The sequence below is a fragment of the Dendrobates tinctorius genome, unplaced genomic scaffold, assembly GCF_039654945.1.
Source record: "Dendrobates tinctorius isolate UK_male_01 unplaced genomic scaffold, ASM3965494v1 ptg000236l, whole genome shotgun sequence".
Lineage (NCBI taxonomy): Eukaryota > Metazoa > Chordata > Amphibia > Anura > Dendrobatidae > Dendrobates > Dendrobates tinctorius.
This window is the reverse complement of record NW_027361903.1, coordinates 2,971,658-2,994,825: the sequence shown is the minus strand read 5'-3', so window position 1 is coordinate 2,994,825 and position 23,168 is coordinate 2,971,658. Positions and strand designations below refer to the sequence as shown.

Sequence of the window (23,168 nt, the reverse complement as noted above, 5' to 3'; positions counted from 1 at the left end):
TCTGTCTTCCCGCCAAGTCTCTCGCTTTCCTGCGCACCGTCCCTTTTATCTCTGACACGCCCCCTACTGTGGAGTGCAAAGGTCTGTCTGGGTCAGAAAGCTTTCCCCCCGGCAACAATGGTGACCACCCCGATAGTTCCGGAACTGACGCAAGAGAGGTACCACCGGCCCGGTCCATCTTCCTACATTTATACCAGAACCAGAGCGCGAACGGACGGACATCCCAGAGTGAGCGGCGCAGATATAAAACGCCTGCTGCTATTAAAGGGTGCCACGAGGTCTGAGGAGAGGGTCTTCATTTCAGGGTTGGTGCTCTGAGCCGTAGATGCCGGATAAGTGCGGATCCTGAATTATGGGGTCCGGTCACCCCAAGGCCCCAGAGCTGCTCACATGCTCCTTTCCGCACCTCACAGGGGGATATTGGGGGTTATCCTCCTCCTCTGCCGGCAGCATCCCGTGAAGCCCGTGATCCGCCGCCGTGTTCCTGCCCGCGTTATCAGCCGAGCACACGGTTTCTCTTCACGCGGTGCTGCTGGTAATTAGCGCTCGGCGGGGCTCATCAGCATAAAGATGTCACCGCCATCAGCAATGCGAATATTCCCGCCGGTGGAGCAGGTGCGCGGTTAATGCTGCGCTATAAAATCCTCATCCTGAAAGCCGCAGATTTATTTCACTTGTTCTTCTTTTCTGGGCGGTTAATTACCCAGCGCGGCGCCCCCTCTCCGGCACCGCAGCCCCCAGGTTACACCAGTGCCGCGTCCATGTACTGATGTGCGCGGCTGACACGGCGCGGGCTCCGCTGGCGCTAACTCCTCCATGTTTGTGTTTTCTTGTGAATGATCGAGCGTCTAATCAGGAGATAAACCCGGTAATGGCGCCGCTGCTCCCATCACTGAGCGCTTTACGTTCCCCCGTATATCAGCGCAGCACCGAGAGCGACGCACGAGTCTTAACAAAAAGGAAAGAAACCGGTTCAAGCAAAGGTCACAGAGAAAACCGCGGGCGCAGCGACCGAGCACGGGACACCGCCAACAACCCCAGTCTGTCCTCCGCCTGCAAAGGACGATTTTATTATCTTGTGTCACGCCAAGTTCATAAACTCCTTAATTATCTCCTGCTGATCCTGAGATGCGGTCTGTCTTCTCACATCAGATCCAGAGCTGCACTCACTATTCTGCTGTTATATCTTGTCTTATCCTCCAGTCACCTCCAGAGCTGCACTCACTATTCTGCTGTTACATCCTCTCTCTCATCCTCCAGTCACCTCCACAGCTGCAATCACTATTCTGCTGTTACATCCTCTCTCATCCTCCAGTCACCTCCACAGCTGCAATCACTATTTTGCTGTTACATCTTGTCTTATCCTGAGTATCCTCCAGTCATCTCCAGAGCTGCAGTCACTATTCTGCTGTTACATCACATGTTATCATCCAGTCACCTCCAGACCTGCACTCACTATTCTGCTGTTACATACTGCCTTATCCTCCCGTCACTACCAGAGCTACACTCACTATTCTGCTGTTACATCATATCTTATTCTTCAGTCACCTCCAGAGCTGCAGTCACGATTCTGCTGTTACATCCTCTCTCATCCTCCAGTCACCTCCACAGCTGCAATCACTATTCTGCTGTTACATCTTGTCTTATCCTGAGTATCCTCCAGTCATCTCCAGAGCTGCAGTCACTATTCTGCTGTTACATCACATGTTATCATCCAGTCACCTCCAGACCTGCACTCACTATTCTGCTGTTACATACTGCCTTATCCTCCAGACACCTACAGAGCTGCAGTCACTATTCTGCTGTTACATCTTGTCTTATCCTCCAGTCACCTCCAGAGCTGCACTCACTATTCTGCTGTTACATCCTCTCTCATCCTCCAGTCACCTCCACAGCTGCAATCACTAGTCTGCTGTTACATACTAACCTGATCCTCCAGTCACCTCCAGAGCTGCACTCACTATTCTGCTGTTACATCATGTCTTAGCCTCCAATCACCTCCAGAGCTGCAGTCATGATTCTGCTGTTACATCCTCTCTCATCCTCCAGTCACCTCCACAGCTGCACTCACTATTCTGCTGTTACATCTTGTCTTATCCTCCAGTCACTACCAGAGCTACACTAAGTATTATGCTGTTACATCAAATCTTATTCTTCAGTCACCTCCACAGCTGCAATTACTGTTCTGCTGTTAGATACTGCCTTATCCTCCAGTCACCTCCAGAGGTGCACTCACTATTATGCTGTTACATCTTGTCTTATCCTCCAACTCTTTTATTTTACAAAATTATCAAAATTACACTCAGAAACAAACCACAATACATAAACTAAAGAAAACCAACATAGACCGACATAAAATGTGCAAAACATGCGCAAACAACTGAAAGTCCAAATCCTTTCCTTGTCCCCCACTGAGCTCGGCAGCTTAGGGTCCCCCAGCAGGAATCCACTGAAAAGAGAATACAAAGAAACATAAACCCCACTCCCCACTCTCACCCCATTCACCCCCATTCACCCCCATTCACACCTCACCGATTTTACTAGTTTACTATTTACAATTTTACTATTTACAAAAACCAAACGAAAATAACCCTTTCCTGGCCCTCCGCCTTGAAAAAAACAAGAACTCTGCCACTTTGGCCGACAAACCTTACCTCCTATTACACAGCAAAGATTTTTTTTTTTTTTTTTTTTTCCTCTCCCACACATGGCAACAAGTTCGCAGCCTTTTTTTTCCCACCACCTTGCACCGCAGGTCCTACAAGTTTGTAGCCTTGTCACTGCAAAATCTGGTCCACGAAAGTTTATGGCCTTTTGATTCCACACGAAAACTATTTCCAGGGTCCGCAGAGTCTACTTCTCCTGCCCTGCTCCTTTGCTCCTTCATGTTGCTCTTGGCATCCGGACATCCATCCACCACCCCCCATGCACCCCCCTCCCAACCTGACTACACCCCATCCACACATTCTAACTAAAAAAACAAAAAAAACGTGTGTTATATGTTTTTCCTTTTACCAAAGCACAACCAAAAGACATTTTCCAAAACTCTCAATACCATCCCATCTACTTACGCATTAATATACAAACTAAACACAGCATTTACATACCCAAGGCCCAAGTTTGGCACCTGTAAGCCCAATATCCATTATATGTCCTGGTTTTAAAACAAAAAGCTAAGGTGGCATGCACCAGCCCACCACCAGGAAAACGGGGTTCTAGAGGCTCCATCCCTCACTAACACATTCATCCTATCCCTCAAGAACTAAGACTGTCCCTACTTCTGTCCCTAAAAAAAGAAACCTGTCCCTATCTGTCCCTACCTGCCCCTACTCTACCTAACTTATCATAACTAACTCTCTATCTGTCCCTCAGTGCCTGTCCCTCCCTGTCCCTATCTGCCTCTACTTCCGTCCCTAACACACCCAGTGAAACTTATGCTATCCCTACCCTCATTCACACGGAGCTAGCTCTCCCTTGAGTGCGTTTTTAAAAGGAGAGGCCTCTCCAAAGCCAAGAGGCCTTCCTCACACCCAACCTTTCGAACTCCAAAGAACGGACCTTCACCAGGTCACCCAAGATGTTTCCTACCACCTCATCCCTTGGGAGGGTTTTTTTCTGCGTCGTAACTAGGCACCGTGCATTCCAAGTGTGGAACCTAACCGCTGCACTGACTAGGAATAAAGTGCACGGGTCCCGGCCACCCAGGGATCTGAACGCTCCATAGGCCCATTCAGCGTAGGAGAGGGACGCCAGCCGCGGCCAACGTATGGAGGCACCCACCCTGTTGTAAACCTCTGCATTAAAGGGACAATGAAGCAGGAAGTGCTCCATGCTTTCCAGCACGTCGCCACACTCCTCACGAGGGCAACCCCGGTCATCGGAGTTCCTGCACTTCAAGTTGTCCCTTACATACAGCCTCCCGTGGAAGCAACGCCAGGTCAAGTCCCAAAACTTCATGGGGATCCGCTTAGAATTTAAAAGCCCCAGCCCGACCTCCAGATCCCGGCCTGGGCAATCCTTAAGGGCCAGGGGCTTCTGGAAATGGGTCAACAGGACCCTCCTGTCAAGGCACTGCCTCGACATGGTCCTGATTTCCCACATTCCCAGACCCCACCGGCGGATCACCTTCAGAACCGGGGTAGCATAAGCCGGGAGATGCCCATGAGGTGTGCATAGGTCCTTCAACCGCCCTCCTGTCTCCCATTCCTGGAAGAAAGGCCAAAGCCAACCCTTGCAGGAGACTACCCACGGAGGAGCCCTCTCTAGCCAGAGGTTGGAGATGTTAGTCTTAAGAAAGGTGTTTACTAGAAACACCACCGGGTTGACCATACCCAACCCGCCTAGTCTCCTCGTACGGTATGTAACCTCCCTCTTGATTAGGTTAAGCCTATTCCCCCATAACAATTGGAAGAACAGGCTATAGACCCGCGTCCAGAGAGGTTCCGGCAAGATGCACACACTGCCCAGGTATATCAATAAAGGTAGCAGATAGCCTTTAGCCAGGGCAACCCTTTCCCTCAGGGTTAAAGACCAACCCTTCCATTGGTCCACCTTTTGGGCGGCGATCTTAAGTATGCCCTCCCAATTTTGCTGGGGGTAGTCCCCGGGGCCAAATTCGATGCCTAGAATTTTGGCGGTGGCCTGGGGCCCTGGAAGGGTGTCCGGGAGATCAAAACTAGGATCTCCCCCTCCCAGCCAGAGACTTTCACACTTATCCCGGTTGATCATGGACCCGGATGCCTCCGAGTAGCGCACTACCTCCGACATGACCCAGTCCGCCTCCCCTCTCGAGGATACGAACAGGGAAACATCATCGGCGTACGCCACCACCCTCAGAGAGGAGCCAGAGCCCGCCCGGTCCATCCCGACTCCCGCCAGCGGTCCACGATCTACCCTCCTTAAGAAGGGATCGATCGCGAACCCACCTCAAAAGGACGACCTGACCAACCATTCACCAGCGGAAAAGTCTCAGCCCCTTGGTACAAGATCTCTAACCATTTTACAAACCTCCCAGGCAGACCATACCTCAAAAGGACGGACCAGAGGTACTCGTGGTTGACCCGGTCAAAGGCTTTCGCTTGATCTAATGACAGCAAGTACCCCTTCCAGTGACCTGCCCTACCCTGCTCCACTGCCTCTCGGACACTGAGCACAGCACTAAAAGTACTGCGGCCTGGAACAGAGCAATGCTGGGCCCCTGAAAGGAGCCGGGGTGCAAACTTCACCAGCCGATTAAACAGCACCTTGGCCACAACCTTCCGGTCCGTATCGAGAAGCGCTATGGGACGCCAGTTCTCGATTCGGGACGGATCCTTACCCTTTGACAGAATAATGAGGGCTGACTTCCTCATTGAGCCGGGAAGAGTGCCCGAGGAGAGACACTCATTAAAGACCCCTGTCAAGAGGGGGACCAAGGAGTCCCTAAAAGTCTTATAGAACTCAGATGTTAAGCCATCCGGACCTGGCGATTTCTTGAGCCGAAGCCCATCAATGGCCAGTCTCACTTCCTCTTCCCTGATTTCTTCTGCCAAAACACCAAGAGAGGGGTCACCCCCTGGCTCAGGGATGGCTTCAGCCAGGAAAGCCGACATCCTGTCCCGATCCAGATCCTTCTTTTCCAAGAGGTGTGAGTAGAAGGATCTGACTACCTCCAGGATCCCTGATTTGGATCTGTTCAGGGACCCCGTACTGTCGATCAGTCCTGTCACCATCTTACAATTCACTGACATCTTACAGTTTCTGTAAGGGTCGGGCGAGCGGTACTTCCCGAAGTCCCTCTCAAAAACCAAGGATGTGTGCCTATCATACTGACACCTCTTGAGCAAAGATTTCACTCTGGAGATTTCCTCTCGGTCACCTCCAGTCGAGACAAGCTGCTCGAGTTTCCTCCCCAGAGCCCGGTACAAGCGGTGCCTGTTCAGACTCCTGAGGCTCGAGAGCTGACGGAAGAACCCCGCCACCCGCTTTTTGAAGATCTCCCACCACTCTGACTTACTACTACAGAGATCCAACAGCGGTACCTGGCTCTGAAGAAAATCCTCGAAGGATTGTCTCACCTCCGCTTCTTCCAGCAGGGACGAATTGAGCTTCCACAGCCCTCTTCCCATCCGAGGAGTCTCTGCAACATTCAGAGAAAAGAAAATTAGACAGTGATCGGAGAACTCCACCTCAACGGCGGACACAGCAGAAAAGATGGCGTCCTCCTTCAAAAAAAACCTGTCTATTCTAGACCTACAGCTACCCCTATGGTAGGTGAAACCTCCGTGACCTGGGGTGTGCCGGATGTGGGCATCCACCAGGCGAGCTTCACTGGCTATGCTATTCAACGCGACGCTATCATAAGCCAGGCGATCTCCGGGACCCCCCCGGTCACGGGACCTCGTAATGGTGTTGAAGTCCCCACCGAAGACCACCTGTCGGCTCGTAAAAAGAAAGGGCTTGATCCTCAGGAAGAGACATTTGCGGTCCCACTTGGACTGCGGGCCGTAGATGTTGATGAGCCGGAGCTCTTGTCCCCTCATGAAGACATCTAGGATCAGGCACCTCCCCATTTCCAACTCAGTAACCCGTCGGCATTCAACTGCTGCAGTCTTAAAAAGGACTGCCACCCCGCTATACGGCTCGGCCGCAAGAGACCAGTATGAGGGCCCGCACCTCCACTCCCTCCGTGCTTTATAGATGGCCCCCATGTCTGTTAGTCTGGTCTCTTGCAAGAATAAAATTTCTGCCTCAATCCGGGAGAAAAAATCAAAGGCCGTGAAGCGAGCCGCATCTGACTTAATGCTGGCGACATTAATAGACGCCAGCGTCAACGGGGAGAGTTCAGCCATCATGGGTGATCGAGTTGGATGGCCAATTTCTTCCCTACCCCGCTATTACCTCCTCCTGGGGAGGGGTCAGACACCTTCCTTTTCAGGGAAGCTCCCGACGTGTCCATCCCACCCCCCCCCGGTGTCCTCGCCCCTGGGTTCCAGGTCTGTCCCCCCCTCAGGAGGAGCAATGCCCCCTGAGGGACGGACTCCGCCATCCCCTGAAGGACCCTCCGGTGTTGCCCCCGGCCCAGTACCCTCGTCTTGAGGTTCATCATCTGAACCCCCGAGGGCGCTGAACCGGTTGGAGAGTCTGATCAGAGGGGGGTCAGCAGGCCCTTCCGTATGCACCCTTGTGGTCGGGGGCGGGGGGGACTTTGAATGCTTGTCAGCCTTCCTCCCCACCGCTTTGCGCTTGGCACGCCTGGTTTTGCCACCTGGTGCTGTAGGCTGCTCTTGGACATCCTCATCAACACTTTCATACTGTGAGGACCCGTCCGAGTCAGCCGCTTTCTCCTCTCTCTCCATCCTCCTGATCTCCTCACTCACCGCACTCTCCCCCAGGGCCTCAGAGGCTTTGGCCACGGGCCTGGAAGGAGGAGCAGGCATCACCCCGGTTGCCCGAGGCTCCACCTGTCCCTTACCTCCCTGGCGCTTTTCCTGCCTCCGCTGGTACGCGGGGCCCCTTGCAGCATTGCCCTTCCTCGCTGGCCCCTCAGCCCTTCCCCCTTCGCCACCACCTGCCACAGCAGAAGCAGCGCCACCGGGGGTTGCCCCCCCGCGGTCTCCCCCCACCGGGCCTGTGGCGGCATTAGAGAAAGAGCGAGGGCAGCGGCTGAGAGGGTGACCCAGGTCACCACACAGGTGGCACCGAATGTCTTTGCACAAGGCAGCCAGGTGACCTACCCCACCACACAACGCGCACTTCTGCACCTTGCAGTTGGCGCTGAAGTGAGTGGGGTCGCCGCACTTGTGGCAGACCTTCGGTTGCCCCTGGTAGAAGACCAGGATCCTGTCCCTTCCCAGGAACGCCGAGGAAGGGATGTGGGTGACCGTGCCGCCGGAAACCTTCAATTTGACCATGAAGGTCCAGCCCCCCGACCAGATGCCAAACTCGTCCCTGTTCTTTTTTGGGACCTCGGTGACCTCCCCGTAACAGGAAAGCCACGTCATGATGTCCACGCCTGCGAGTGACTCGTTACATGTAACCACGGTCACTCGCTTGACGGAATTTTGGCGAGACACCGCTTGAGCCACGAAGTCTCGCCATCCGGGCTCTTCTCGCACCAGCTCGTAGTTTGACCAGAAGAGCTCAAGCCCCTCTGGCCGCACGAAGCTGACGTCGAAGAAGCGGGATGCCGAAGGGTGTATCAGGGCAAAGATGTCATTCGCCCCGAAGCCCATCTTAAGGAGGAGCTCCACCACCTTGCTCCTAGGTGAACCAGCTTCACTGCCCCCCCACCTAAGACGGACCACATTCCTTCTTGGCGGCCCCTGCCCGGCTGTGGGGAGAGACCAAACAGTCCCTCCCTCCCTTTGATTTTGGAAGGCTGCTAGGCCATGTCTCTCTATCCAGAAAGACAGGTCCACTGTCCTCCCCTCTACCATGATCGATCTTTCTCCCCTTTGGAGGGCCTCCAGGAAACGGCGGTGCAAACCGCCGTCCCCGGAGCCCGGAGGCGAGGAGACCCCCCCGGAACCACCCCGACCCCCAGCCGCGACCCCCGCATAATTACGTTGGGGCCTCGCGGATGGGGGGGCAGACGGGCCAGCCCTCCCACCACTACCACCACTTGTGCCAGCACCCTCATTCATTCTCCCGTTCACTCTTTTATTATTTCCACTCGCTCCGGCACTCACTCCAGCATTTACTGCCACATTCACACTCGCACTCACTCCCTCATCCATATCGCTCACATCACCATTTATGTCCTCAAACAGCTCTTCAAAAATATCTCCTATCTCACTCCCACTCTCACTTCCAGATAGACCACTATTTACATTAGCAGACTTGGTGTTGCAGTACCCCTGCCTGCCTGCTGGGGGCCCTGACTGGCCAGTGCTCTGCTCCTTGGAGCTGCTGGCACTGCTCCAACTCTTGTCCAAGAGTGCCGCTGCCCCTTTAAATACCTCCGAGCAGAGCGCACTCAGTACGCCCTGCCCGAGCCTGGGAGCAGCAGCAGCTCCTGGGTTCTCTGGCTCCACTTTTTTTTCTTTTTGCGGTGTCTTTGCACTGAGGACAGGGACGGCCACTGCCACCGCACCCTGCCCTCTGCTGTTCGCCCCCGCCGGCTTCCCAAGGAGCGCCAGAGCCCCCGCACCACCAGATGGAGGTAAGCGGGCTGGGGACCCCGACAACTCCCTACCGACTTTTGGGGGCACTATGCTGCTTGAGGGGGTAGGCGGGACAGGAGGCAGTGGGCCCGCCAAGGCCACGCCCCCCCGCCGGCCGCAGCCACCCCGGGCAGAGCAGTGACCCCTTGCGAGGCCACGCCCCCCCCAGGTGACGCGGGCACAGCGGGCGGGACAGCGGCCGAGGAGGACACGCCCCCCCCGCATGCCGCAGCCTTTGCAGGCTGGGCAACACTCGGGGAGGCCACGCCCCCCTCACGGACCGTCACTGCGCCCCTGAACCCACCACTTGATGTTGGCAGGGCTGGCCACTCCCCCTCGTCGCCCAGCGGCGGAGGTGCCCCCAGCACGGACCCCTTTTTGGGTCTACGCGCCGGGGACCCCGCTCTTGCCACGGGCGCCGTCAGAGGAGCTACCAGCCCCTTGCATTTTTTTAGCTGCTGCTTCACAGCAGCCTCCACGCCCTTTCTAGGTCTCTGGACCCCCATAAGTGGACCAGACTTAACGGACCCGTGCGTGGGGGATCCAGAGACCCCAGCACTCACCGCCGGAGGTGCGGTCCTGGCTGTACCCGTGCCGAGCGCCAGGCCAGCCCCCCTGCCACCGGGGACTGAGCCCGGACACCACTACTGCCAATACCGCCAGCGGCTGTTACACCACTGGCACCAGCACCGACCTCCATGTCGCTGCCTGAACCCTCACCGCCACCACCAGATGTGACGGTAAGGTCCAGGCACACATCACTCTCCCCGCGCCCCCGCTGCGGACCCACCACAGGGCCCGAGCCGGGGTGGGCAGCGGGTTCCATACAGCGGGACAGAGGGGCCCCGGAAAGAGGGACAAACATAAGTTTGTCAGCCACGGTGTTTTTTGGCTTGCGCTTGTTTTTTTTCTTTTTCCTCTTTCCGGTTGCCTCGTCCTCAGGGCAGACCTCATCCCCAAAGAGCAGTGTGCCAAACCGCTCTGGGGACTCGATCTGCCTCACCTGTTGTAGGACGAGGCAGCCCCCCTCACTACTACTGTCCCCACTCCCACCAGCCTCCCCCTCGCCCCCACTTTCCTCCGAGTAACTGGAGTCCGGTGGGAGAGCCACTTGCTCAGGGGCCACCCCGCTGCATGTTACCTGGGTGTTGTTGCTCACCAGGCCTTCAGGTGGGGCAGGCGTAGATGTTCCTCCATCCTCCTCCTCCTCCTCTTGGCCCTCCACCTGGCAGGGGCCTCCCGACCCCCCAGGAGACCCTCCGGTCATGGCTCTAAACCGGTCATCGTTTTTCAGTTTCTCTGCAAAGGGGCCGCTCCCACTCAGGATAGCCGCCCGTATCTCCTCCAAGGCCCTGATAGCCCCCTTCAGCCTCTCCACCGTGGCGGAGACCTCAGCTCGTCTCGAGGCGGGGAGCCGGTTCTTAGCCACCGCTCGTGCTCCCCTTAACTCCTCCCGGAGTTTTTTCAGCTGTTTGGCGGCCTCCTCATATTCGCAGAGGTGCGCATGGATGCGGGAGGCGTAGATGGTGGATGGCTCTCCCTCAGCTCTGGAGCCCCAGATGTTGGGGGGCTCTGCCACTGCACCTCTGCTCTGGGCCGCCAGCCGCCACGGTACCAGCTTCGGGGGGCCCGGTGTCCCGGGGCTCCTGGGTCCTGCGACCCCCTCTCTCCTGGCTCCGTCTCTTCCCCATCTCCCAGGGACTGGCTGGCTGCACCCTGGCCTCTGGATGGTGCTGAGGCCCCCCACCCCCAGCTGGCTTGCCGGGGGATGGGAGCTAGGGGCACAGCCCCGGCGCTCAGTCCCAGGGAATGTCCTCTTTCCTGGGAAGGGGGCAGATGGAAAGTCCTTGCAGGAAAAAACCTCCCTTCCCAGGAGCTTAGCAAGGCCCTAGCCTGCAGACGCTCAGCACAGATGCTCCTCCTCTTCCTGGGCGTGCTCTATCCTCCAGTCACCTCCCGAGCTGCACTCACTATTCTGCTGTTACATCATGTCTTAGCCTCCAATCACCTCCAGAGCTGCAGTCATGATTCTGCTGTTACATCCTCTCTCATCCTCCAGTCACCTCCACAGCTGCACTCACTATTCTGCTGTTACATCTTGTCTTATCCTCCAGTCACTACCAGAGCTACACTAAGTATTATGCTGTTACATCAAATCTTATTCTTCAGTCACCTCCACAGCTGCAATTACTGTTCTGCTGTAACATCATGTCTTATCCTCCAGTCACCTCCAGAGCTGCACTCAGTATTCTGCTGTTACATCACATGTTATCCTCCAGTCGCCTCCAGAGCTGCACTCACTATTCTGCTGTTACATCCTGTCTTATCCTCCTGGCACCTCCAGAGCTGCACTCACTATGCTGGTGTTACATCGTGTGTTATCCTCCAGAGCTGCAGTCACATTTCTGCTCAGATGTGATGTACTGGTAGAATAGAGACTTCTGCTCTGGAGATGGCTGTTTGTTAAGAACTACTGTGACTGTATTAGGTTGGAAACAATTGTAACAAACCCTCAGCTGTCATCAGGACTAGGTCAGGAAGGAATCGCTGCCTCTGATAGTTCCCCGGTCAGCAGGATTGTGCACAGTGACTACACACAGTGTCAGGTCAGCGCCGTTATCCTGATTACAATGATACCAGTGATGAAATCTGTCTTGTGGTTGTTGTGGAATCTGGATTTTCAGTTGAGTTAACCCGTTAACGACCGCCGATACGCCTTTTAACGATGCTCAGAAATAAGTGCATAGCGCCCTCCCAGCTTCTGCATTTCTCAGGGGTCTCAGCTACCGGGGGTAGCCGAGACCCCGGAGAACATGATTAGGGTCGGTAAAATTCTGGTAAATTCACGGAATAAAGGCAACCGCAAAAAAAAGTCTGATTTCCCCTTTATTTCTCTCTCCTCTGATATGATCTAGCTCATCAAAGGAGAGAGAAATGGGGTACCCCGTGCCCCCCCAATACCTGCGATGTCCCTCGGTCCCTCCATTCCTGTCCCTCGGCCCTCGGCATCTTCTTCCTGGAAAAAAAATGGTGGGCACATGAGCAGTGCGCCGGCCAAGATCTGCCGGCCGGCAATAATAGGAGATTTCTCCTATTCATTCATTTTGATCACTGTGAAAGACCCCATCACAGTGATCAAAATAAAAAAAGAGTAACTCAGACCCCCCCCCTTTATCACCCCCATAGGTAGGTAAAAATAATAAAAAAAAGTTTTTATTTCTATTTTTCCATTAGGGTTACGGTTGTGGTTAGAGTTATGGTTAGGGTTGGGGCTAAGGTTAGGGTGGTGTTGGGGTTAGGGTTGGGGCTAAGGTTAGGGTGGTGTTGGGGTTAGGGTTGGGATTAGGGTTAGGGGTGTGTTGAGGTCTGAGTTAGAATTGGGGCGTTCCACTGGTTAGGTACATCAGGGGGTCTCCAAACACGACATGGCGCCACCATTGATTCCAGACAATTTTGGGTTCAAAAAAATCATACAGTGCTCCCTTCTACTGAGTCTTGCCATGCTCCGAAACAGTGGTTCCCCCCCACATATGGGGAATCAGCGTACTCAGGACAAATTGCACAACAAATTTTGTGGTCCATTTTCTCCTGTTACACTTATGCAAATGTAAAAAATGTTTGGTTCCACAGTAAATTTTTGTGAAAAAAGTAAAATGTCCATGTTTCCCTTCCACATTGTTTTAGTTCTTGTGAAGCGCCTGAAGGGTTAATAAACTTCTTGAATGTGGTTTTGAGCACCTTGAGGGGTGCAGTTTTTAGAATGCTGTCACTTTTGCGTATTTTCTATCATATAGACCCCTCAAAGTGACTTCAAATGTGAGGTGGTCCCTAAAAAAAATGGTTTTGTAAATTTTGTTGGAAAAATGAGAAATCGCTGTTTAACCCTTATAACTTCCTAACGAAAAAAATTATGTTTACAAAATTGCGCTAATGTAAAGTAAGCATGTGGGAAATGTTACATAAGTATTTTGTGATTTTAGGGCCTGAAAATTAAAAGTTTGAAAATTGCAAAATCTTCAAAATTTTTTGCCAGATTTCCGTGTTTTTCATAAATAAGTGCAAGTCATATCGAAGAAATTTTACCACTAACATGAAGAACAATATGTCATGACATAAGAATCACCAGGATCTAGGGGAAGCGAGTAATGGCCTCATAAAGAGACAGTGGTCAGAATTGTAAAATTGGGCTCTGTAACATCGGAGGCAGTGAGGGATCAGTGAGCAGTCAGAAACCATCAGTATGAATACCTAAGCAGAGCATCATAGAATGGTAGAGTTGGAAGGGACCTCCTGGGCCATCTGGTCCAACCCCCTGCTCAAAGCAGGACTCACTAAGTCATCCCAGACAGATGTCTGTCCAGCCTCTGTTTGAAGACTTCCATTGAAGGAGAACTCACCACTTCTCGTGGCAGCTTGTTCCAATCATTGATCACACTAACTGTCAAAAAGTTTTTTCTCATATCTAATCTGTGTCTCCTCCCATTCAGTTTCATCCCATTGCTTCTAGTCTTTCCTTGTGCAAATGAGAATAAAGTTGATCCTTCTACAATGTGACAGCCCTTGAGATATTTGTAGACAGCTATTAAGTCTCCTCTCAGTCTTCTCTTTTGCAAACTAAACAATCCCAAATCCTGCAACCTTTCCTCATAAGACAGGGTTTGCAGACCGGTCACCATTCTGGTCACCCATAAAGCCCTGCCCACATCCTCTCCCACATCCAAACTCACAACCCACCCACAGCCCCACTCACAACCCCGCCTACAGCCCCACTCACAGCCCCACTCACAGCCCCACCCACAGCTCCGCCCTGCAGAACGAGAATCTCATTAACTCAAAACTGAAAATCCAGATTCCACAAGAACCACAAGACGGATTTCATCCGTAGGAATCGGTGTGGTTAGTATAACGGCGCCGTCCTGCCACTGCCTGTAGTCACTGAGCACAATCCTGATTGCAGGGCATTATAATGAAAACACATATATTTTCATTTATTGAAGGGAAGTAGAGATCCTGAATATGGTGGGAAATGGCCGTGTAATGTCTGGAGACGGCTGTGAGACGCATCGCTAGTGATGGTGCAAGCTCTCACATCTCACGGCATATTCCGTGTGCGGAGCTCGTATCTCATCCACCGGACGTAATTCTTTGCCATCCCGTTATTTTGCTTCGATGTGCCGCCATATTTCTCGTAGTAAAGGCCGGGCCATATATCGGGGAGATTGATAACGCGTGATATTTATGAGGTTCCTTTATCTGGAAGTTGCAGGAACTGTGCGCGGCTCCTCTCCATGCACAGACCTGACCGTGCAAATATTTTGTCGTCTTCATCCGCTAATGTAAAAAGTCAATTATAAAAACCCTAAATTATTAAACGTCACTGAAAAAGCACGCATCGTCCACGGTCCGGTGTCAGCACCGCAGATAGCGGCTTTCATCAAAAGCGGGTGTCAGATCTCTGCACACGTCAGAATCAGTGTCCTCCGGACTCATCCACTGTCCCCTGCTACAGGCTTATTCCTCTGTCCCCCTCCTCCGGACTCTTCCTTTGTCCCCCCCTCCTCTGAACTCTTTCTCTGTCCCCCTCCTCCGGACTCTTCCTCTGTTCCCCTCTTCCGGACTCTTTCTCTTTCCCCTCTCCTCCAGACTTTTCCTCTGTCCCCCCTCCTCCTGACTAAACCTCTTTCCCCCCTGCTCTGGACTCTTCCCCCTCCTCCTGACTCTTCCTTTGTCCCCCCCTCCTCCGTACACCTCTATATTCACTGTACAGGTAGATGTGACCCCTGATGTTACGACATTTTTCTGATTTGATCTGTGTTGTTTTCCACAGATGTGATTCTGAGAACCGTTACTTGGGGAATCCACTGCGAGGAACCTGCTATTGTAAGTACTAATGTGCGGTTCAGTACTGGGACACGCGGGGTGGGGGTGCGGGTCTGTACTGGGACACGCGGGGTGGGGGTGCGGGGCTGTACTGGGACACGCGGGGTGGGGGTGCTGGGCTGTACTGGGACACGCGGGGTGGGGGTGCGGGTCTATACTGGGACACACGGGGTGGGGGTGTGGTTCTGTACTGGGACACGTGGGGTGGGGGTGCGGGTCTATACTGGGACACGCGGGGTGGGGGTGCGGGTCTATACTGGGACACGCGGGGTGGGGGTGCGGGTCTATACTGGGACACGTGAGGTGGAGGGAGGGGGCTGTACTGGGATACGAGGGGTGGGCATGCGGTTCTGTACTGGGACACACGGTGTGGAGGTGCGGTTTTGTACTGGGATACGTGGGGTGGGGGTGCGGTTCTGTACTGGTACATGCGGGGTGGAGGTGCGGTTTTGTACTGGGATACGTGGGGTGGGGGTGCGGTTCTGTACTGGGACACGCGGTGTAGGGGTGCGGATCTGTACTGGTACATGCGGGGTGGAGGTGCGGTTTTGTACTGGGATACGTGGGGTGGGGGTGCGGTTCTGTACTGGTACATGCGGGGTGGAGGTGCGGTTTTGTACTGGGATACGTGGGGTGGGGGTGCGGTTCTGTACTGGGACACTCGGGGTGCGGTTCTGTACTGGGACATGCGGGGTGCGGTTCTGTACTGGGACACGCGGGGTGCGGTTCTGTACTGGGACACGCGGGGTGGGGTTGCGGTTCTGTACTGGGACACGTGGGGTGGGGGTGCGGTTCTGTACTGGGACACGCGGGGTGGGGGTGCGGTTCTGTACTGGGACACGTGGGGTGAGGGTGCGGTTCTGTACTGGGACATGCGGGGTGGGGGTGCGGTTCTGTACTGGGACACGCGGGGTGGGGGTGCGGTTCTGTACTGGGAAACGCGGGGTGGGGGTGCGGTTCTGTACTGGGACACGCGGGGTGGGGGTGCGGTTCTGTACTGGGACACGCGGGGTGGGGGTGCGGTTCTGTACTGGGACACGCGGGGTGGGGGTGCGGTTCTGTACTGGGACACGCGGGGTGGGGGTCCGGTTCTGTACTGGGACACGCGGGGTGGGGGTGCGGTTCTGTACTGGGACACGCGGGGTGAGGGTGCGGTTCTGTACTGGGACACGCGGGGTGAGGGTGCGGTTCTGTACTGGGACACGCGGGGTGGGGGTGCGGTTCTGTACTGGGACACGCGGGGTGGGGGGGCGGTTCTGTACTGGGACACGCGGGGTGGGGGGGCGGATCTGTACTGGGACACGCGGGGTGGGGGTGCGGTTCTGTACTGGGACACGCGGGGTTGGGGTCCGGTTCTGTACTGGGACACGCGGGGTTGGGGTCCGGTTCTGTACTGGGACACGCGGGGTGGGGGTGCGGTTCTGTACTGGGACACGCGGGGTGGGGATGCGGTTCTGTACTGGGACACGCGGGGTGGGGGTCCGGTTCTGTACTGGGACACGCGGGGTTGGGGTCCGGTTCTGTACTGGGACACGCGGGGTGGGGGTGCGGTTCTGTACTGGGACACGCGGGGTGGGGGTGCGGTTCTGTACTGGGACACGCCGGGTGGGGGTCCGGTTCTGTGCTGGGACACGCGGGGTGGGGGTATGGTTCTTTACTGGGATACGCGAGGTAGGGGTGCGGGGCTGTACTGGACTTTCGGGATAGCGGTGCGAATCTGTACTGGGAGACTTGTGGAGGGAGTGCGGGTCTATACTGGGACACACAAGCTGGGGTGTTGGTCTTTACTGACACATTTATGGGGGAGGGACCTACTGGGGAGGAGCTAAACATATAAGGGAGGGGTCTACTGAGGATGAGGTAAAAAATGGGGGTGGGGCCTCAATGGAGAGGAGCTGAACTTATGGGGAGGGGCCTTATTTGAGAGAAGGAGCTAAACTTATGGATAGAAACCTTACTGGGGAGGAGCTATACTTGTGGGGAGGGCTCTCGTAGACAGAGGAGGGGAATAGCAGATTTATTACCCATCAGCCTGCGATCGATCGCTGACAGCTGGATGTAAGTGGTAATATTATACTCCGGGCCCCAGGGTCTTCATCTGTAATTATCCAGGCCCACCGCCTTTCTGGAGACCTGGCTGCTGCAGAGTTTCTTGTTGGCTTTGCTTCCTGTCTGTTGGCACTAGGGGGCAGTCTGGTCTTTCCTGCAGCCTCGACCCAAACAATCTCATACATTATGGAAGATCAGAACTTATTTTGCCGTTGTAGCCGGACCCCGGACAAAGCAACACCCTGTCAGGGAGGCGCCCTGCGTGTCCTTGGGTCCTCCTCAGATGCTCTGCCCCTCCTGCCTCCCTCCCGGGGTCCTCCGGAGAAGCCGTGTGCCTCCTGCCTCACTCCCGGGGTCCTCCACAGATGCCCTGCACCTCCTGCCTCACTCCCGGGGTCCTCCGCAGATGCCCTTCCCCTCCTGCCTCCTTCCCGGGGTCCTCCGCAGATGCCCTGCGCCTTGTGCCTCCTTCCCGGGGTCCTCCACAGATGCCCTGCGCCTCGTGCCTCCTTCCCGGGGCCCTCTGCAGATTCCCTGCGCCTCCTGCTTCCCTCCCGGGGTCCTCCGCAGATACCCTGCCCCTCCTGCCTTCCTCCCGGGGTCCTTTGCAGATGCCCTGCCCTCTGTGCCTCCTTCCCGGGGTCCTCCGCAGATGCCCTGCACCTCGTGCCTCCTTCCCGGGGTCCTCCGCAGATGCCCTGCGCCTCATGCCTCCTTCCCGGGGTCCTCTGCAGATGCCCTGCGCCTCCTGCCTCCCTCCCGGGGTCCTCCGCTGACGCCCTGCGCCTCCTGCCTCCTTCCCGGGGTCTTCCACAGATGCCCTGCGCCTCGTGCCTCCTTCCCGGGGTCCTCCGCAGATGCCGTGCGCCTCGTGCCTCCTTCCCGGGGTCTTCCGCAGATGCCCTGCGACTCGTGCCTCCTTCCCGGGGTCCTCTGCAGATGCCCTGCCCCTCCTGCCTTCCTCCTGGGGTCCTCCGCAGATGCCCTGCGCCTCGTGCCTCCTTCCCGGGGCCCTCTGCAGATGCCCTGCGCTTCGTGCCTCCTTCCCGGGGTCCTCCGCAGATGCCCTGCGCCTCGTGCCTCCTTCCCGGGGTCCTCTGCAGATGCCCTGCGCCTCGTGCCTCCTTCCTGGGGTCCTCTGCAGATGCCCTGCGCCTCGTGCCTCCTTCCCGGGGTCCTCTGCAGATGCCCTGCGCCTCGTGCCTCCTTCCCGGGGTCCTCTGCAGATGCCCTGCACCTCGTGCCTCCTTCCCGGGGTCCTCTGCAGATGCCCTGCGCCTCGTGCCTCCTTCCCGGGGTCCTCTGCAGATGCCCTGCGCCTCGTGCCTCCTTCCCAGGGTCCTCTGCAGATGCCCTGCGCCTCGTGCCTCCTTCCCGGGGTCCTCCGCAGATGCCCTGCGCCTCCTGCCTCCCTCCGCAGTTCTTTATTTGCTGGTGATTGATCAGATGATCGGTTCTGAATCAATACAATGTGACAACAATGTATCGGAGGAGCCGTCACCATCCTGTGATGAAAGTATAAAATGCGCCAAATGTATGAAGATCTGCGATATCCGTGGTGCAGAATGCTGCAGCTGAGAGATTATCGGTGTCTCAGTGCCGGCAGGTTCGGGGATGTGTTTGTCCGCAGCGGTGATTCGCAGCTGATAGAACTGTCTGTTGTCCTGCGGAGACGGATGGGACGTGTCAGGATAATGGCGTCCGATGTGAGATAAACCAGACGTGCAGCGTGGAATGTGCTGGCGGCGGAGTGTCAGCTCATTGAAGTAATGAGCGGCAGCAGTGTCCCTACGGCTGCCATGTCCTCTTCATGTCCCCACCATACCCCGACACGTTCCCCTCTGCGACTCTGCTACATCCCCGCCATGGCCTCTGCTACATCCCCGCTATAAAGTAAATGCCTGACGTCCCCCTCCACGTTTGTTGCCGCGTCCCCCTCCACGTTTGTTGCCTCGTCCCCCTCCACGTTTGTTGCCGCGTCCCCCTCCACGTTTGTTGCCGCGTCCCCCTCCACGTTTGTTGCCGCGTCCCCCTCCACGTTTGTTGCCGCGTCCCCCTCCACGTTTGTTGCCGCGTCCCCCTCCACGTTTGTTGCCGCGTCCCCCTCCACGTTTGTTGCCACGTCCCCCTCCACGTTTGTTGCCGCGTCCCCCTCCACGTTTGTTGCCGCGTCCCCCTCCACGTTTGTTGCCGCGTCCCCCTCCACGTTTGTTGCCGCGTCCCCCTCCACGTTTGTTGCCGCGTCCCCCTCCACGTTTGTTGCCGCGTCCCCCTCCACGTTTGTTGCCGCGTCCCCCTCCACGTTTGTTGCCGCGTCCCCCTCCACGTTTGTTGCCGCGTCCCCCTCCACGTTTGTTGCAGCGTCCCCCTCCACGTTTGTTGCCGCGTCCCCCTCCACGTTTGTTGCCGCGTCCCCCTCCACGTTTGTTGCCGCGTCCCCCTCCACGTTTGTTGCCGCGTCCCCCTCCACGTTTGTTGCCGCTTCCCCCTCCACGTTTGTTGCCGCGTCCCCCTCCACGTTTGTTGTCGCGTCCCCCTCCACGTTCGTTGCCGCGTTCCCCTCCACGCTCCTTGCCGCGTTCCCCTTCCACGTCCCCCTCCACATTTGTTGTCGCGTCCCTCTCCACATTTGTTGTCGCGTCCTCCTCCACGTTTGTTGCCGCGTCCCCCTCCACGTTTGTTGCCGCGTCCCCCTCCACGTTTGTTGTCGCGTCCCCCTCCACGTTTGTTGCCGCGTCCCCCTCCACGTTTGTTGCCGCGTTCCCCTCCACGCTCCTTGCCGCGTTCCCCTTCCACGTCCCCCTCCACATTTGTTGTCGCGTCCCCCTCCACATTTGTTGTCGCGTCCCCCTCCACATTTGTTGTCGCGTCCCCCTCCACGTTTGTTGTCGCGTCCCCCTCCACGTTTGTTGCCGCGTCCCCCTCCACGTTTGTTGCCGCGTCCCCCTCCACGTTTGTTGCCGCGTCCCCCTCCACGTTTGTTGTCGCGTCCCCCTCCACGTTTGTTGTCGCGTCCCCCTCCACGTTTGTTGTCGCGTCCCCCTCCACGTTTGTTGTCGCGTCCCCCTCCACGTTTGTTGTCGCGTCCCCCTCCACGTTTGTTGTCGCGTCCCCCTCCACGTTTGTTGTCGCGTCCCCCTCCACGTTTGTTGACGCGTCCCCCTCCACCTTTGTTGCCGCGTCCCCCTCCACGTTTGTTGCCGCGTCCCCCTCCACGTTTGTTGTCGCGTCCCCCTCCACGTTTGTTGTCGCGTCCCCCTCCACGTTTGTTGTCGCGTCCCCCTCCACGTTTGTTGACGCGTCCCCCTCCACCTTTGTTGCCGCGTCCCCCTCCACGTTTGTTGCCGCGTCCCCCTCCACGTTTGTTGCCGCTTCCCCCTCCACGTTTGTTGCCGCGTCCCCCTCCACGTTTGTTGTCGCGTCCCCCTCCACGTTTGTTGTCGCGTCCCCCTCCACGTTTGTTGTCGCGTCCCCCTCCACGTTTGTTGTCGCGTCCCCCTCCACGTTTGTTGCCGCGTCCCCCTCCGCGTTCTTTGTCGCGTCCCCCTCCGCGTTCTTTGTCGCGTCCCCCTCCGCGTTCGTTGTCGCGTCCCCCTCCGCGTTCGTTGTCGCGTCCCCCTCCGCGTTCGTTGTCGCATCCCCCTCCGCGTTCGTTGTCGCGTCCCCCTCCGCGTTCGTTGTCGCGTCCCCCTCCGCGTTCGTTGTCGCGTCCCCCTCCGCGTTCGTTGTCGCGTCCCCCTCCGCGTTAGTTGCCGCGTCCCCCTCCGCGTTAGTTGCCGCGTCCCCCTCCGCGTTAGTTGCCGCGTCCCCCTCCGCGTTCGTTGCCGCGTCCCCCTCCGCGTTCGTTGCCGCGTCCCCCTCCGCGTTCGTTGCCGCGTCCCCCTCCACGTTCGTTGCCGCGTCCCCCTCCGCGTTTGTTGCCGCGTCCCCCTCCACGTTTGTTGCCGCGTCCCCCTCCACGTTTGTTGCCGCGTCCCCCTCCACGTTTGTTGCCGCGTCCCCCTCCACGTTTGTTGTCGCGTTCCCCTTCCACGTCCCCTCCACGTTTGTTGCCGCGTCCCCTTCCACGTTCATTGCCGCGTTCCCCTCCACGCTCCTTGCCGCGTTCCCCTTCCACGTCCCCCTCCACGTTTGTTGTCGCGTCCCCCTCCACATTCATTGCCGCGTTCCCCTCCACGCTCCTTGCCGCTTTCCCCTTCCACGTCCCCCTCCACGTTTGTTGTCGCGTCCCCCTCCACGTTTGTTGTCGCGTCCCCCTCCACGTTTGTTGCCGCGTCCCCCTCCACGTTTGTTGCCGCGTCCCCCTCCACGTTTGTTGCCGCGTCCCCCTCCACGTTTGTTGTCGCGTCCCCCTCCACGTTCATTGCCGCGTTCCCCTCCACGCTCCTTGCCGCGTTCCCCTCCACGCTCCTTGCCGCGTTCCCCTCCACGCTCCTTGCCGCGTTCCCCTCCACGCTCCTTGCCGCGTTCCCCTCCACGCTCCTTGCCGCGTTCCCCTCCACGCTCCTTGCCGCGTCCCCCTCCACATTTGTTGTCGCGTCCCCCTCCACATTTGTTGTCGCGTCCCCCTCCACATTTGTTGTCGCGTTCCCCTCCACATTTGTTGCCGCGTTCCCCTCCACATTTGTTGCCGCGTTCCCCTCCACATATGTTGCCGCGTTCCCCTCCACATTTGTTGTCGCGTTCCCCTCCACATTTGTTGTCGCGTCCCCCTCCACATTTGTTGTCGCGTTCCCCTCCACATTTGTTGTCGCGTCCCCTCCACATTTGTTGTCGCGTTCCCCTCCACATTTGTTGTCGCGTCCCCCTCCACATTTGTTGCCGCGTCCCCCTCCACATTTGTTGCCGCGTTCCCCTCCACATTTGTTGTCGCGTTCCCCTCCACATTTGTTGCCGCATCCCCCTCCACATTTGTTGTCGCGTTCCCCTCCACATTTGTTGCCGCGTTCCCCTCCACATTTGTTGTCGCGTTCCCCTCCACATTTGTTGCCGCGTTCCCCTCCACATTTGTTGCCGCGTTCCCCTCCACATATGTTGCCGCGTTCCCCTCCACATTTGTTGTCGCGTTCCCCTCCACATTTGTTGCCGCATCCCCCTCCACATTTGTTGTCGCGTTCCCCTCCACATTTGTTGCCGCGTTCCCCTCCACATTTGTTGTCGCGTTCCCCTCCACATTTGTTGTCGCGTTCCCCTCCACATTTGTTGCCGCATCCCCCTCCACATTTGTTGTCGCGTTCCCCTCCACATTTGTTGCCGCGTTCCCCTCCACATTTGTTGTCGCGTTCCCCTCCACATTTGTTGTCGCGTTCCCCTCCACATTTGTTGCCGCATCCCCCTCCACATTTGTTGTCGCGTTCCCCTCCACATTTGTTGCCGCATCCCCCTCCACATTTGTTGTCGCGTTCCCCTCCACATTTGTTGCCGCGTTCCCCTCCACATTTGTTGTCGCGTTCCCCTCCACATTTGTTGCCGCGTTCCCCTCCACATTTGTTGCCGCGTTCCCCTCCACATATGTTGCCGCGTTCCCCTCCACATTTGTTGTCGCGTTCCCCTCCACATTTGTTGCCGCATCCCCCTCCACATTTGTTGTCGCGTTCCCCTCCACATTTGTTGCCGCGTTCCCCTCCACATTTGTTGTCGCGTTCCCCTCCACATTTGTTGTCGCGTTCCCCTCCACATTTGTTGCCGCATCCCCCTCCACATTTGTTGTCGCGTTCCCCTCCACATTTGTTGCCGCGTTCCCCTCCACATTTGTTGTCGCGTTCCCCTCCACATTTGTTGCCGCGTTCCCCTCCACATTTGTTGTCGCGTCCCCCTCCACATTTGTTGCCGCGTCCCCCTCCACATTTGTTGCCGCGTCCCCCTCCACATTTGTTGCCGCGTTCCCCTCCACATTTGTTGCCGCGTTCCCCTCCACATTTGTTGTCGCGTTCCCCTCCACATTTGTTGCCGCGTTCCCCTCCACATTTGTTGCCGCGTTCCCCTCCACATTTGTTGCCGCGTTCCCCTCCACATTTGTTGTCGCGTTCCCCTCCACATTCGTTGCCGCGTTCCCCTCCACGCTCCTTGCCGCGTCCCCTTCCACGTCCCCCTCCA

General features: G+C 56.8%; 1 protein-coding gene across 2 annotated transcripts in view; it reads left to right on the top strand.

Moving 5' to 3' along the window:
* The window catches only part of ATRNL1 (attractin like 1), a 775,749-nt gene that overhangs the window by 371,349 nt on the left and 381,232 nt on the right, over nt 1-23,168 (top strand). For both annotated transcript variants that reach the window (XM_073556584.1, XM_073556585.1), the window contains one exon: nt 14,971-15,023. In XM_073556584.1, the coding sequence (XP_073412685.1) occupies nt 14,971-15,023 (53 nt within the window). The remainder of the gene's footprint in view (nt 1-14,970; nt 15,024-23,168) is intronic.